This window comes from Falco punctatus, assembly GCF_963210335.1.
Source record: "Falco punctatus genome assembly, chromosome: 3".
NCBI classification, from domain to species: Eukaryota; Metazoa; Chordata; class Aves; order Falconiformes; family Falconidae; genus Falco; species Falco punctatus.
The window spans coordinates 102561315-102577549 of NC_137582.1; the positions used below are offsets into that span (position 1 = coordinate 102561315).

The 16235-nt window shown below is 46.9% G+C and overlaps 1 protein-coding gene and 1 long non-coding RNA gene across 3 annotated transcripts in view; one reads left to right on the forward strand and one right to left on the reverse strand.

Annotated features, from left to right (window-relative positions):
• ATP9B (ATPase phospholipid transporting 9B (putative)) overlaps positions 1 to 2672 on the forward strand; it is a 167025-nt gene extending 164353 nt beyond the window's left edge. The window contains exons 29-30 of one of the 2 annotated variants that reach the window (XM_080380331.1): positions 1404 to 1436; positions 2242 to 2672. In XM_080380331.1, the coding sequence (XP_080236457.1) occupies positions 1404 to 1436; positions 2242 to 2378 (170 nt within the window). In that variant the 3' untranslated portion in view covers positions 2379 to 2672. The remainder of the gene's footprint in view (positions 1 to 1403; positions 1437 to 2241) is intronic. The other variant, XM_080380332.1, reaches the window with a different exon arrangement.
• Positions 1 to 16235, reverse strand: part of LOC308060971 — a 244485-nt gene that overhangs the window by 18411 nt on the left and 209839 nt on the right. The gene's annotated exons all lie outside the window — the stretch shown is intronic.

Below are 16235 nucleotides of genomic sequence, written 5' to 3' on the forward strand. Positions count from 1 at the left end.
GTTCTGTTACTTCCCAGATTTCTCAGGAGTCACATTTTAGTGAAGACACAACCCTGGTGGGCCTCAGTACTTGCGGGTTTGCTGGGGCACCTTTTCCTAACGCTGACACACAGACTCTTTAATAGTTACCGGGTTGACTCCTGAACCTCCACAGCCAGATTGCAGGTGGAGGGGACAAGCGGGAGCAGACGCAGGTACTGGCTGGCTAGTCCAGACTTCAGAACTTGCTGCTTCACCTTTTTAAGTCCTCGTGGTGCTGCCAGCTGGTCCTTCCGTCCCTCGCAGGAGCTGTGCGGTGAGGGCACCTTTGGGTGGCAGTCCCAGCGGTGGGGAAGCTGCAGGCGCCTTGCTCCCATGAAGGGCAGCACTGTAAGGTCCTCCTGTATCTGCTGGACAAGTCCCAGGAGCCGAGTCCATCAGTGGCTGCAAGCTCCTGCAGCCTGGGGCTTGGCTCCACTCTGTCATCATCAGGGTACTGGGACAGCTGCAGTTCCATGGGCTTCGTAAAGATGTTTTACTCGTGTTAGTCATCGGTTAATCTGGAACAATGCATTGCAGTTAGTCTCGCTTCTGCTTGATGCTCTACCTTTATTTAATCTGTCACATTATAACGGGGGGGAGCCCCTTTTTGGGCACGTCATGTGGTATAAACCTGGGTGACGGCTTGTGGTTCAAGGTGTGGAACAACTTCCATGTACCAGGGGAAACAACCCGGCCCAGCACCGCGTGACTGCGTTGGCAAGTAAGTGGTTTCGTTTGATGATGTTGCTTATAAACATCATCTCCAACCACAGAAATGATATCACAAGTATGAGCAGGCACTCAAAAAGACAAACTATTTGATACTGCCCCACAGCTCCAACTCACATAAGGCAATCAATTCGAGGTTTCTGAGTTAATTGCACATAGCAGCCTTATTGGGCATGTCCTGGTGATATATCACAGGGGCTTCTCGTATGTCTAAGCAGACTGAGGCTAAAACTGTGTAACAAGTTTATACGTTGAAATCTAATATACAAAGTCTTTTTAATGAGTGAAGTTGGAGCAGTAAAGCATTTCTTTACTGCATTTTCTGAAGTGAATTTTCATTCACATTCAAACAGTGCTGATCAAGTTGTTTATACAGTAAATTACACCTTGAAGTAAAATGTAAGAAAACTATTTACAATCTTAAAACACAACCAAATATGAAATCTCTATATTTTCCAAGTGTTGGGGTTTAACTGCTGTTTAAACTATTCTGATTTTCATGGGAAAGGCGATAATACTCCAGTTAATGCTACTAACATCTTTTTCATTTCCTTTTTGTGTAGCTAACCTGTTCGGGTTGGGTTTTTTCCTGCATAACTTTCATATTTTCTGTAAATCTATCCTTTCATTTCCATTCTCCCTCTCTGAAACAGGTATAGGCAGAGTGTCTTTTGGAGCTTTCTTAGGTAGGTGAAGTTTAACTTTTCTTGGAAGTGTTTTTTTAAGTCTTTAAAAATTCATTAAAGGGTAGTAAATTATTTAATATACGCATTTGTAAAGAATGGAAAAAAAAGTTAAAAAACCTAATTCTTCAAGTTACCTGGGTTCTGGGATTTTTCCACTATAGTTAAGTATGACTTGACCATCACAAATACAGTCAAAAGATTCTAGTAGCTGGTGTGGAGCGTCACCGTACTTGTTAATGTTTGTCACTTTTCAGTGTGGCTTGTGGCAATAGCACTGCATTGTCTTCCGTTTCAGCTTTGGGGCTCTGATTTAAGCTCGGAGGTTTTAAGAATCATTCAGTCTAGTGGTTGTGACTGTTTCATAGAAAAATAATCTGAATATGGAGTAAAGGATCTAAAATGGTAGCAGAATTTCTGATTGGGGATTTGTATTATAGCGGGTAAAAATCTTTCTTACTACTAGAAGAAAAAGCTGCCTTAACTTCTTATTATGAGAAGGTCTTGCTTCTAAACTGATACTCTGTTTCCCCTAAAGTTATTTTGTGCTGCAAAACAGTGTAAGGACCCTAAAGGAACTCTGAAGTTCTCTCTAAAGAAAAAATAGTTGGCAAAAACAAGATGTTGAGGTTAACTTTCTTTTTCTGTTGTTTTGTTGCCTGCCTTTTTGTTTTGTTTTATTTTGCATGGTCTTGAACAATAGCATAAACAAACAAATAGGAGAGTTTAATTGACTTTGCAGTCAGTGTAACGTGCAGTTTCCATATTACCAGCTCCCGTTACTTATTTTCCCTTTTTCTTTCTGCAGATGTTGCCTTTATCACAACTGTGACCTTCCTGTGGAAAGTGTCAGCAATCACTGTTGTAAGCTGTCTTCCACTTTACATTCTCAAGTACTTGAAGCGCAAATTTTCTCCTCCAAGTTACTCCAAGCTTACCTCGTAAAAGTAATTCTGTTCCTATGGTTTTTCACTCACACCGGTCTGCAAACTGCACATTCACTGTGCTGTAGTGTCTATGGTTTTATGTGGACTAAAGAAATTTTTTTAAAATTAAAAATCAAAAGTGATAGAGTGAATAGAGCACAAAAAGAGGAGGAAACATCTGACAGGCACCGTAACACCAGAAGTACATTAACAAGACTATCAGAGATAAACTAGATTTTCTTCATGTTGATTTTTTTTTTTTTACTTTCAGTTGCTATGATTATAAAATAAAACTGAATTACCTTTGATTTGACAGTGCTTCTGAATGGTTTCATTGCTACTGTAAAGGATTTTTTCCTACTGTACTAATCTTCTGCAAGTTGAATTGAAAGTTTTGTTATTTATTACATAACTTCCCTTCTTTAATTATTGCATAACTTCCTAATTCAAGTCCTTTCCTTTAATGTTTATATATGGAAAATTTCATTCGTCCAGACTTAGCATAACACACCTAATACCTGTAAATGCCCATGTCTGTATTAGCAGCTAACTATTATTCCTCATCAGACATTGAGTAATATGCACTATTTGAATTATGTACAGATGTCTGCATAGCACAGTATTATTTTAGGAGCTGTTGTCCTATTCTGTACTCTCCATTTCTGGCACCGGTAAATTACAGATCTGTGACGCTGACAGCAGTTCTTTTAAATGCACATTACAGCCAGGTTGCACAAAAGCTGTTTAAAAATGAAATGATAAATTCTGTACATAATTCCACTGCACCTGTTGATCTGTACAGGTATCAAAGACATGGCTGCTCAGTAAATATGTTTTAAAATTCTTACTCATTTTGTATTTGTAAAACTGCAAATAGTGTCAAAGTACATTTCTATATATGAGAAGTCCAGTAAACCTTGTATTAGCTAATATGTTTAAATTGCCTTGTAATCTGTTTACTTAGGTTACTCAGGTAAAAGAAAATAAGATGAACACATGAACATTATGGTAGGAAAATCTATCATCTTCCAAGTTGTAAATGTTATGTTTTTAGAATTTAGTTTGGGTATAAACTTCTTAAAAAAAAAAAAATCAAAACATTTTTGCTTGCTGTAAACTGTCAGGGTTGAGTAGCTCGGCTGAGTTACGACACTTTACGGCGGCTGAACGTTTGTTCCAGAAGCTCATAGACTGATGCAATCTGAAGGGTCCAAATCTTGCATACTGGAAGTACTGGGAAGTAGGATATATTATTTTAGATTCCCATTGTGGTATAACTTTGCTTTCTCAAGAAGTACGTATAACAAATTTGGCATAGTCTGCTAATCAGTGGAAAGGAACAGCGTAATTATCCATGCTTTATTTATTAAATATTTATGTGCGTGTTTTTAAAGAACACTTAATATGGACATCATTTTTATGTTTGACTGAATGCCTTTACAGCATAATTCCTTGTTTAGTCTCTCACAACGTTGCCCTTATGCCATTATATTGGAGGAGTAATATTAAAGTGATAAATCCAGCTACTTCCTGGGAGAGCAGAGGGAACTGCTGCAGGGCTGTTGGGACTCCACCCCACTCCCATTAATTTGTGTTTTGAAAGTTTTTCTTACCTAGCTATTTATCTGCTTTTTTTAAAATATTATTTTCATTCCTCATTATAAAAGCAATAAAGCCTAATTTCTACCAAATATTATTAATGGTATATGTATTAAATAAACTACTGAAGTAGCGTTTCTTTTAATTACACGATATTGCAGACTTAATTAGCTCTGTCCCTCTGTAAAGTCACTTCTGCGCAGCCCCGCAGGATGGCGCTGTTCCCGCACATCCCAGCCGCAGCCACCTGGGCCGGGCCGCCGTTCGGCACCGCGCTCCGCGCCTGGGGGTTTAGTTCAGCCCTGCGGGATGCTGGTTGCCGATTTGCTTTAATTTTCCATTTTTCCCCCAATAAGCAGTAATTACTCTGAATCAATTGAGAAAACTCTCCAGCGTGCAGTTGTTCTGAAATGTTGATGATGGTTTTTCTTCAGACTTTTTTTTTTTGCCTTAAATGTTGCGAGCTTGCAGCTGTTCGCATAAGGTTCGGCAGATACACAAAAGCATAGAGTTGCTCATCCTTCATCTAGACGTCACATCTTTGACATCAGGCAGAAAATGAGGAAAAAAAACCCAAACAAACTAGCAGTATGAAAGTGGTGATGTTATTGTCGTCCAGCTGTATGAGATGCAGTCGTATCCCAGTGTACGGAATCTTTAGTGTACGTCTTTAACCCTCAGCATTACACCTGGGGGGTTAACGCGGTCGCAGGCGTGTCGATGCCCCACGCAGGCAGAGGCCCCTCGGAGGTGCAGCCAGGTCTCTGGAGTGCGTGGGGTATCGCAGCAGGGGGGTCTGCTCCAGCTCGCCCTTTACGTCAGGCTGGGGGGGGCAGGGGGTTGCACTGGGGGCGGCAGGGGCCAGGGGGTGGCTGTGGGGGCGACAGGGGTGGGGGGTAGCTGTGGGGGGTCCCAGCACAGCCTGCGTGCCCATCCTGCACAGCCCTGGGGGGGAGCGTGACTGCTCCGCGCTGCCTTACAGCTGATGGCCGCCCTGCAGCATCCGAGTGCTGTAATGCAGCATCTCTCGGCACAAGGCTTTGACTATGGTGGATTTCGGTACAAAATAAGCAAAGTACCATTGCGATCCCTGGCTCTTAAACAGATCAGAGTGGTGACGTGTCTGATGTGCAGGTGAATAAATTATTGGGTTAGAATCTCATTCTGGTGTTGTTTCACATCAGTATATGTCAGGAGTAAGTCTGGACCAGGCAAATGCAGATTTAGGCTTTGGGTCTGCCACTTGTACCCAGAAGGACGTTAGTTCTGTTTGGCATTAAATAGGTGCGTGGATTTGTGAGCTGCTCTGTCAGATACGTATTTCTGAAATGGTGATCGTGCCTCTTTGGAAACATATTTGGGAAACAGTTTCAGAATTGGGGTAGGATGGAGGAGCATGGTGTGGGGGCAGGAAATAAGTCTTCATCAGAGTAACATACATAACGTCACCGTCCTGTTGGGGCCGTGCTTAAGAAGCGTATCAGCTAAATGTCTGCTACATTTCCTAATTAGTTTGGTGGAAGAACACAGGGAAAAGGAGGGATCCTGCAAAAAAAAGGAGCACTGGTAATTATTACATCGATTTCGTCTGATGCTGTTATAAACTTATGTGTTCATGGAACTGCTGGAAAACATTTTACTACATGGGGTATTAGTTCGCAAATGGAAGCCAAAATTAAATCCTTGCATATTTAACATTAAATCTGTAGCACTCTTCCACGAATGTGAGTGTTTACAACAGTGTTTTTATGTTCAGACTTAGCTTGCTGGCACATACCATCAGAATTCAGCTGTGAGGTATCTCCTGTTTTCTTCCTGAAATTTCTGAGTCGTTGTCCAAAAACATGCCATTGCTTTTGTATGTACGTGGGAAATGTATGACCTTGACGAGCAGCACTCACTTGAGCCAATCTGTATTATAAACGTCCTCCTACCCTGCGTCCACAAGAGAGGGCAAGCCTAAACAGTTTTTAGTCTCCTTGCAAAGCATGTCTGCAAGGGAACTCAGCAATGGGGAGCCTTTTTGGACTGGACACCAGTTCTGCAGGTATTTAAGCAAAAATTTGAATATTCATGTCTGTAGTTAAACAGCTGTTAGTCATGGGGGTTAACTTCTGTAGATGGAAAGATGATTCCCTACATACTGTACCTACCTATGCCCATTTGTGCATGCTGGAGAGCAGATCTAAGTGGAACGGTCCCCATGCTGCTCTGCAACCTTACTGCTGTCTCAGGGCGTTTGGGTTACACCGCTGCCCTGCTCAGCTGGGCGGCACAGCACCACAGCTTGGGGGTGTTTGTGCCCCATCCACCTTCGCGTATTTACCAGGGGAATGATGGTGAGTCAGGCCTGGGGTGTGCTGTACAAATGGGCTCACGGTATAAATGACAGCAGAGCTTGCCTGAGAGGCTTTGGAGATGCGCTGTTAACAAACATGCTCCGACGTGACCTCATTTCCCACTTTTGCAGAGCTCTGTATTCCTGGGTTTTATACAGGCAAGATAACGTGGAAGAGGCTTGCATCTGTTCCACACACCTCCCTCTGCGTGTCCGGAGGTACTGACATGGCTCTGACAACCCCTTTGCAGGGCAGGATTTATTGGCGAGGCTGTGGAGCCTGGACAGATAGTTCCCCTTGGAAAGGAGGAGCCACGGGAGAGGCGGCTGCTGCCACAGAAGCCGTTTATGTAGGTCCTGCTTCTCGCCTCCATTTGAATTTTAGCTTCTGTGGAGTTTCTCCTTATTTGTGCTGGCTAGAAAGGAAAGAATTGAGCCAGAGAAAGAATGTCTCTTATAACACTTAATTTAATAACCTCTCTGTATCTAGGCTGTTATTATTATAACTCAATTGAAACTGAAGGCAATCAAAAAAGCCCTTCAATATGTTAGCCCCCTGTAGAGAGGAAAATCAGTGCGAGTGAACAAAGACAACACCGATCAAACATTATATGTAAACAAACAGGAGGCGCAATATCTTTTAACACTGTGTTAAAAAGCGTAGGAACTCCTTTTGTAAACAAAACACACTTAAAGCGAGGTACTTCCCAACAAGTATTAACCACCCACCAGATGCCCTCAGCGGGGCTGACAGCTGTTCCTCTGAGTGGGAATTTGCTCAGCCGATTGCAAACAAAATCCTTTCAAATGGGGAATTGCACTGAAGGGCCTATTCCCTACTTCATCAACCAAAAACGTAGTTTGATCAGAATGTTTGACGGCAGAGGCAGTGCAAACCGGCTGCCCTGAACAGGACAGTGAGAGCACGCGCTGCCGCAGGGTTGGCAAATCCTCCTTTATTCTCCCATTCCTGGCCGGGTTTTGGCAAAACCGCGGACAAGATTTCTCTTTATTGTAGTCTCCTCTTGTCCTCCACCATGCTTTCCACTTGAGATCCTCATCGGCAGCAGTAAACCTCTAAACTGCTCAGAAAAAAAGTGGGTTTGAGGAATACCTGGCCTTTTCCTGTTACTGGGCTGTAAGAAAGATATCATCTGCTCCAAGAAGAGATTTTTTTTTTTCTATAACTAGGGTTCATGATAAGTATTTATGGCCCTGCCTTTATTTTTCTAGCAGTAAACTATGTTTACTTCCTCTTCTCTTGACAAAAATAGTAAGAATAAAAAAAACTTTGGTTATAACATTTGTGTAGCTTTTAAGTAAGCAGGACACAAAATAGACTTTTGTAATTCTTACGTGTAGAACTGCTTTCCGTTGTTTCTCTATAATGTATACATCTACTTTTTTCCATGGGTTGTCTGTGTTTTGCTCTGAGTTCTAAGCATGAATTTGATTTTGCGAAGTAAACACACGTTGTGTGGAAGCAAATTATAGATAACTACTTCAAAAGTGTGTTGAAAGTTAATTCCTGGCTATTTGGGCTGGAAGGCTGGGGGATGCTAATGCGCAAGCAGACCTGTAAGGGGTATGTGCATGTACATGGGTTTTGTATTTATTGCAATCATCTATGGCCTATTTGAAGGAGAGATCTGGGAATTCTCAGTCCAGACACTCCCTTGGGGAAGACCTCTGTCCTGTATGTGCTCAGTGCAGGAAGAGGAGCTGTTGTCTCCCCTGTGTGCAGTCGCTGCCTTCTCTTGCCATGGGATTCTGAATCCATCTGCAGGAGCACAGCTACGTATGTGCGTCCCCCACAGCTGCTGGTTCCTGGAGTTCCCCCCCTCCTTTAGGAGCCTGCTGGCCCTGCCGTGGCAGCCCAGTAACCCTAAGTCTGTTCTTATCTTGACCCCAGCCGAGCAGAGTTTATCACAGCTGTAGGAGGTAATTTTTCCATCTGAGTGTCATGAGTAAGGTAGATGACACAGACCTGCTCTGGTATGTATTTATCCCCATTCAAATGCAACTAAAGCAATTGTAGGCAATCTGTGTTTAAAAAAGGAAAAAAAAAAAAAAAAAAAAAAAAAGGAAAACCCCCACAGACATGTACAATTCTATCAAATTCTAGGAAGGATCTAAAGGGAAGCAAGATTTAATGGCTTTGAGGCTTTTGCCTTGTGGGTGTGGTGGTGGTACCCTTGCTTACAGACGCCTTTCAATCTTTGGCATAAACTTCTTCATGTGAGAAATCAGTAAAATATTTCAAGTTATTAAAAAAATAATGATCTGCATTTTAAAAATATCCTAGCTGGAGGCCTTTGTGTTACCTTCCTGCCTGTGTGTGGCTGGTTGTAATTCTGGTAGGTCCTTTTACATGGTTCTTGGTGCTAGAATAGGTGGAGGGGTGAGAGCTGAAAGCAGCATACGAGGGCAACTGTGTGATCCTTAGGGATTGGATGGTATAGTGAAGGATGCCAAAATCTAAGAAATCAGTATCTTGAAGTGGTTTAAGGTTACGCATATTGTATGAGCTTAGAAATAAGGAGAGTCAGCTCATGGTAACTTAGGTTTGTGATGCCCTTAACTTGTGCAGACTTCTGAGCAAAAATAAAACTCCCAAAACAAACACACACACACCGGGCAATCTTATTTTAAAAATAAATAAATAAAAAAGAAGTTCAATAACATTTTCAGAAAATAATCCTTGTAAGACAACCCACATTGGAATGCCTGGAACTGCTGAGGAAGCCGTGTCTGTGAGAGCCACCTCAGGAGCACAAGCCTGAAAGCAGCAATGTCAGAGCCGGGGGTCGTGGGCTGCTGCCCGGCTCTGCTGCCTGACCAGTCCCTGCTCGCACTGGGAGAGATCTTTCCCTGACCAGTTTGGGCTCTGCCCGTAGTTCCATTGGATCCTGGGATGCTGCGGGCAGAGCGCAATCCCTGCACGGTTCCCTGTGGTCAGCTCACCCTGAGAGCAGAACCGTACCAGGGTGCCCCATGTTCGTCCCCGCTGTGCCCAGTGCCGGGGCGCGGGTGCAAGGAGCCCCCAGCCGCAGCGCTGCAGCCGTTGAAGCTGTTGGCTTCTGCACGAGCTGGGTTGTGGTGCTGGAGGGGAGGCAGGGCGGAAAAACCAGCTCCTGGCTGTAACCTGAGGCAGATTTCTTTTAGGGGGCAGCGGGAGGAAAGCCAAGCAGCTAGTCGCGTAACCACGCAGGTGGGTTACTCTCTGTCCAAAAGCAATTACCCAGAGGTGGCAGGTGAGGCGGGAGGAGGTTATAGCTCAGTGTAACGCAGGGCAGCCTGAGTCACCCGTCTGCTGCTCGGCAGCACAAGCGTCTTTCTTCTTGATGCCCCAGTAACTCACCCTGCCAGTTCCGAGGCACCAGCACAGTGAGTGATGGAGTTCAGCGAGCGATGGAGCTCGCTGCTGGAGAGCCGGGAAAGGTTTCTTAAAGCACAGTGTGCCCCAGAGGGGGCTGCCTCGGGGCACAGAGCAGCAAGGTCTGAAGCTGCAGGGCCACATGTGTTCTGCTCAGCCAGGGAGACACCTTCACAGGCAGAAGGCTGGAGGGCAAAATGAAAGCATGTGGGGAAAAAATGAATTTTGCCGGACACCCAACAAAAGCATCCCTTCTGCCCTCACCCCCAGCCCCATCCCGCATTGCCAGGGCAGGGGGACACGCAGGCTGTGCCATGCTGTGGGCTCTGTGCGGCTCCCACCAGCCGTCCAGCAGGACAGGCCGTACTGCTGGGATGTGCCGCCCTCCTGCACCTCTTGTTTTGCCCCGTACCTGGCTCCTTTGCTGCTGGTGATGGCTAGCAGCGGGAGCTGTGGGCTCCCAGGCTGTCAGAAGGCTGCTTGCAGCTGTCTCAGAGGAGCCTTAAGCCAAGTGCATGGGGCTTGTCTGGTGCTGTGCCACCCAGTGCCCGGCGCGGCGGTACCCCCTGGTACGCCGTGCTGAGTTGGCACAGGTTGGAGCCAGAGCCTGCACTCATGGCGAGCCACTTGGCGACATTGTGCGGTCTCCCTCATGAGCTGGTCTTCCTGCAGGCTGTCTTGTAGATCATTTCATTGCTTTAGCCATTCCTCAGCACCTTCCTACCATTCCTGCCTGTGTTCTCCTCCTCTGAGTAGCCTGAGTGTCTGGGGCCTCTTGGAACCGGCTCCCTGCTGGCCTTGCAGCTGTTGGCTCGGGCGCAGTCACCCCTGCGTGCAGGTCAGGGTTGTGACGATAGGCGAGACTGCATTCAGTTGTATTTGTTTTTGAAGATGGGACACAAATTCCATGAGAGAGGGACTCATCTGGTGATCATGTGAAGATGGTGACAAACAGCCGCTGGTGGCCAGGCGGCGTTGGGGCCAGCTGCATTCTGCACGTGCTGCCTGTTCGGCCAAGGGAGGCGTTTCGGAGGGGAGGCCACCAGGCAGAACCCTCCAGCAACTCAAGGCAAATATGAAAAACAAAGTCCTTTCCGTAGCCTGCCTTGTTACTTGCCGGTCTTGTTTGAGTCCCAGACATCTCCCAGCTCTTCTACTTTGCATCCCTCCCCTCCTGGTTTGATACTTTTCCAAGGCATAAAAAAATGTGAGAACTTTATCTCTTTTTAAGGGGAAGAAAAAACGGGAGCTGCTTGCAAGTCTGGAATACCGGAGAGTTAATTAGCTTTGCATTATGCACATTTCAATGAGGCTATCGAGACTGGAAGCAAGAACTAAGAACTTGAGAGACATGAGGCAGGTGAAGGGGGAAGACTAACGATTTCCATGGTCTTGCCCATACAACAGTTTGTATTCGCATTTGGAAGGAGTCTCCACCAGAACTGACGGGCGATTTTAAATTCTGCGGGTTTTAAGATGTTTGCTTTGTGAGTAGGAGCATGGTTTCCAAAAAATGCTGCATATACGAGCCTTCAGTCTCCTGATGGATGTCAAGCTGGGCAACCAAAATGGTAACTCAGAAGGGAATAAAACTAAGAGTATAGGAGTAATTGTTACTGGTATCATTATCCTGAGCAGGATGCTGGAGCTGATACAGGTTTTTCAGAGAGGGAAGGAGCCCCTTTATCCATTAATTAACAGGTTGGCAAGGAAGAAGGTTTTGCCATCAGCGAGATGGAGGTGAGGAAGGATGACAAGAGTAGTGAGATGGGGCTAGAGCCGGTGTGTAAGGACCTCTCCTAAGTGACTCTGGAGGAAAATGGTACTTTTTTCTTAAAAGAAGGCAGAACTTTCATAAGGGGGGGTAAATCTGTGAACTTAGTCTCGGCTATTTAGGAGCTTGTTGGTGTCATTTCCACAAAGCATGAAGGATGGACTTCAGTTTTAACTTGCTGCTTGGTCATCCCACTTCTGTTTGAGTGGCACCTCGCCTTAGGGATTGCTTCACTTGCATTTTAATTTTTTTTCATGAAAATGCATGTGTGATTTTTCTGCTGTATTCAGGAGTGGTCACTCTAGAAGTAGGTTAACTCCAGTGTAATTCCATACCTATCACTCAGTTGTCTTCTCTTCCTCCCGATTACTGCAGTCTTCTGCAAATACGTGCACTTGTGAGTGTAGGAAGTGCATCTACAGGGGCTTGTGCCCTGCTCAAAGCTCTGGCTTGGCACTGGTGTGGCCAGCTCCCACCCGCTGCCCTGCCCTTGCTGGAGCTCCCCTGTCGAGACAGAGCCTGGCTGTCAGTGCGGTGGGCACGCTGCTGGAGCGCTGCTCCGTCATCCTCCAGCTGGGAAGCGTGGTCACATCACGGAGGTGATGAGCACGGAGCTTGATAGAACTGAAGTTTCTTAGCATTACATTATGTTATGGTTGAAACAGCTGGGGAGGCAGAGGAGAACAGCTGTGGGGCTCCGTGCTGGAATGGTTTCACGTGCCCCTTTAACCCAGCCAGGAGCAGCACCTGGATCCGTTCCCTTCCCGCTCTGCATCTGCACTTCCCAAAACGTGGTCTCAGGCTCTGTTTGAGTGACTGATGCGTTTAAGTAGGTCAGAGCCCACATCAGTAAATAGGGGGGGGGGGGGGGGGGGATTCCTTACGGTGTTATTTCTGAGGGAATTGCAGGAAGTTTCTTGTGAGAGCTGGTATTTTGACACAAGCCAGATGGGGGCGGTAGAAGCTAACGGATATGTAAAATCGTGCATCCATGGTCGTATCCAACAAAAATCCCCTGTCAAGGTACACAATGCCGTTTTCTAAAACCGTGTTTCAGTGGTATGGGAAAGAAAGGTTTCCTTAATGACTTAGTCTTAAATCTTCCAGATGAGACACAAATCGGTGTCATGGAACAGATTCATTTCCAGCGCAGTCTCTTGTCAGACCCCGTCGCCCCATCGCCTGCTATGGGGACCCCGTGCGTGGGTTGTCGGTGCAGGGTGGAAGGCAGAGGGGTTGCTGGCAGCAGCCCACCTAGGCTGGCTGCGAACGAACATCTTGGGTGTTCAGAGCCTTCACCCTCTGAAGCAAGTTTGTGGTTTCTATTGAACTTTTAAATGGGTGAAAGGAGGAGAAAAAGCCCTGAAAAGAAAACTCCAGACAGCGTTTACCGTGATAACCTATGGAGGTGCTTCAGTAGCCGTGGAGGCAGCTGGCTCAGGACAGATGTCTTGGCAAGGCCCTTGGTAGCCACCTTTAGCAGAGCTGCCGGCCCAGCGTGCTGGCCATCAGCAGCCGGCTGGCCCCATGCTCCGGGCAGGGCAGGGCCCTGCAGCTCAGCCAGACATTTCCCTCCTCGCCACTTCTGAATCATCAGAGTCCATGGGACTGCTGTGCCAGGCCCGGCGTCAGGGCTGGGTCCGTCAACCCACATCCCGGCAACCCTCCCCCTGCCTGCTCCTGCCCCGCTCCAGTTCTCTGCACCGCTGTTCCTGAAAGACCCCTATTGCGGAATGGGGAGCCCCGGTCGCCCCGGCGTGCTTGCCCCAAGCTGATCTCTTACTGCCCTGCCCTCACCCTCTGCTGATCCACCCATACCGGCCTTAAACCCGCATGGGCTCGTCATCCGAGCCAACCCCAGGATGCAGGAGCTGGGTTTTACTGGGCTTTGGACACAGGCAGCAGTCACCCCCAGCTGCCTTCACATCCCTCCTCCAGGCAATGTTTTACCCTGAGGTCCCCGTGCAGAAGATACTTACGGGGGTGGGGGGTGGCTGTGCACGCACAGTTTTGGGAGCATCTTTCTGTCTAACCTCTTGGATCACCTATACCTGTTGTCATGCAGTGACCAGGGTGAGGAGCCCCCAGACAGGTGCTCGGAGCTCCCTGCAGCCCATCGACAAGCGGAGGAGCTTCCCAGGGTGGGAGCAGGGGCTGTGGGGGATGGCAATGGCCTTTGTCCTGCTGGAGGTTGCTGGGCTCTGCTGCAAAACCGGTCTGCATCCACCTATTGGAGGGCAGCCAGCACAGCTCGGAGCCAAATCCCAGACTTCAAGACTTGACAGCTTTGACTCCTGTAACTTAAGGAAAAGTATTTTGTTGTGGCACAACTCCGGTGCTGCTCAGCGCCGTGCCAGAGGCGAGCAGGCCACAGCCCTTCAGCGGGCAGCGCGGGTGGCTGTAATCTCCAGGGCTTGCCTCTAGTAACAGGGTCCTCAGCACAAGTGTCCCATGAACCAATCTTCAGCCCTAGTCTTCAGGGTAACTTTTCACAGCTGCCTTCCCCGCGCAGGCTCGGTGGGTAGATCCAGCCGGCGTCACTGGGTCGGGGGTTCGGCCGTCGCCCCTGGCTTAACAAAGGCGTTGCTGCCTGCGCCTCCGTGCACCACGCATGCATCTGTGGGCACCCTCCTCACACCACAGCTGAGAGGCTGCTTTGATTTTGTGATTTAATGTGCTTAAAAAGCAACCTGAAAATAAATTTAATTGGACTCTGGGGAGGAAGGGAGTAGGGAGAGGAAAGTCCTGGAAGCAAAGAAGACGAAGAGATGAATTTGTATCATCTTCATGGTTTTCTTTAAGTGTTCCAGGCTTGCATTCGGTATAGCTGTGTTGAGGTGGAACAGGCGGTCAAGACCTGAGCCACAGAGCAGACCCAGCACCTGGTGCTGGGAGTTGTGCAGTTCCATGACACTTGTAGTTTCACTGTTGCATTGGAACGTGGTTCAGAGCAGAGGAGTCGTGAGGTGCTTACTGGCATTTTTCTTGACAACGAGGAAAATGATTCTCTGGCTTGCTGAGCTGAGAGTCTCATGTTTTAGCAGTTGGGACCAAGGAGTTCATCCTGAAAAACTGTTGCATGGTCTTTGAAAAGCCCTGCTCCACAATGCGAGCCAAGCAACTGCAGTGACTTAACACATTTGGTTTTCAGAGACTTGACTGAGCGATCCAAGACAGAGGTTTGACCCCGCTAATGTTTGCAGATGTGTCTTGTTCTAGTTGTTAGTGAATTTGCACTCTCACATACAACAACAGATGCAAGAGAAGAGATGGGGTTCTTCCTGAGACTTTCTGGTTCTGCATACTCATTCGGAAATCAATTTAATGCATTTTAATTGCCTATTTTTCTCCTTGGTTTTCTCTTTACAGCTACACACCAGCAAAAAATAATAAGGTAGAGTCTAGCCAGGCAGGCTGCTAATGAGGAAGCTTGACTCAAGAAGATTTTAATTTTCAGCACCTGTTCTTAAAGATACAGCTATTTCAGCAAGCAGGGATGTCACAAAACAGGAAAGCTGCCATTAGCTAATGGCGCAAAGGCATCGAGCTCGTACATCATTTTGTTACATGAAGAACCAAACACATCACTGGCCAAACGATAGGAGTCTGTCAATCCATTCGGGATGCTGGTCCCCTCAGCTACATCATCCCCAGAAAGAAAACACCCATTGTGCATGAAATAGTGTGAAAGGAACATGGGGGATACAGCTCCAGCTGTGAAGAAGAAAAGGTGTATGTTAAAAGTTCAATCTCTCGCCAGTCTTTCATGGCTCCCCTGTTAAAGAGAAACTTCTAGCTCTGCCAGGCTGATCAAAGGATTTCTCAGAACCCCCTCATCCATGGGGCAATTCTGCAGGAAACAGGATTCTGATGAGGCCCGTGGCATCCCTGGGCAGCCAGAGCAGGCAGGGTTGCACAGCGTCAGGCTGGGAGGTGGGATCGAGCCAGCCCACCCTGAGGTGCACAGAGCCCGCAGCGGGGGCAGTTCAGCTGTTCGTGCGCTGTGGGCGGCCGGGGGCACGGGCATTCACCATCTCCATCATAACCCTTCAGTTCCAACAGCACGCAGTTTCCTATTGTTTTATCTTTGAAGCTGAGAAGCTCCAAGTTTTATCCCTGTCCAAAGTCGCTGTCGTCAGAAACACTGAGCAGCTCAATGTTTGGTGAAAATAAGAGAGGAGTAGAGTATATTACTTTACACCATTGGGCTGTAGCTCATTGTTACCTTTGTTACATGAAATGTAGAGGATGCTCCTCAATACTGCATAGCTATGAGTGACCAAATAAAACCCTGGCACCTCATTTCATCACCTGGAAAATATTTCCTTTCTCCCTCAATACCTCTCATCCCCTGGGTTGTCCAACCATGCCAAAAGTGCTGGGGAAAAGGGGAAGCTGGGATGGGTGTTTGCAGGCATCTGGCACAAGGGCCATAGTCAAAATTGCTGCTGGAGTAGTCCAAATCCTCTTCATAAAGTTTGTGAAGGTGAGCCCAGAAAAGTTTAAAGCAATGATTTTGGGTTTGCTGGACTTTAACAAGGTTACTGACTGTGCATCAGAAAATGAGGTCAGTAAAAAGTATACAAGTGTTGGAGTATCGATATTGGAAGGATAAACTTGGGTTAGAGAAGAGAGAAGTGCAATAAATAGGACTGTGCACAGGGAGAGAGCTAACAGGCTGGATCTGCCGGGGCTTGGTGCCAGGACTTGTTCTGTTTAAGAGTTTTGTACAAATGAGCCCGAGGCTGGCGCAATACTCTGGGTGTCCAGATGCGGATGACATCATGAT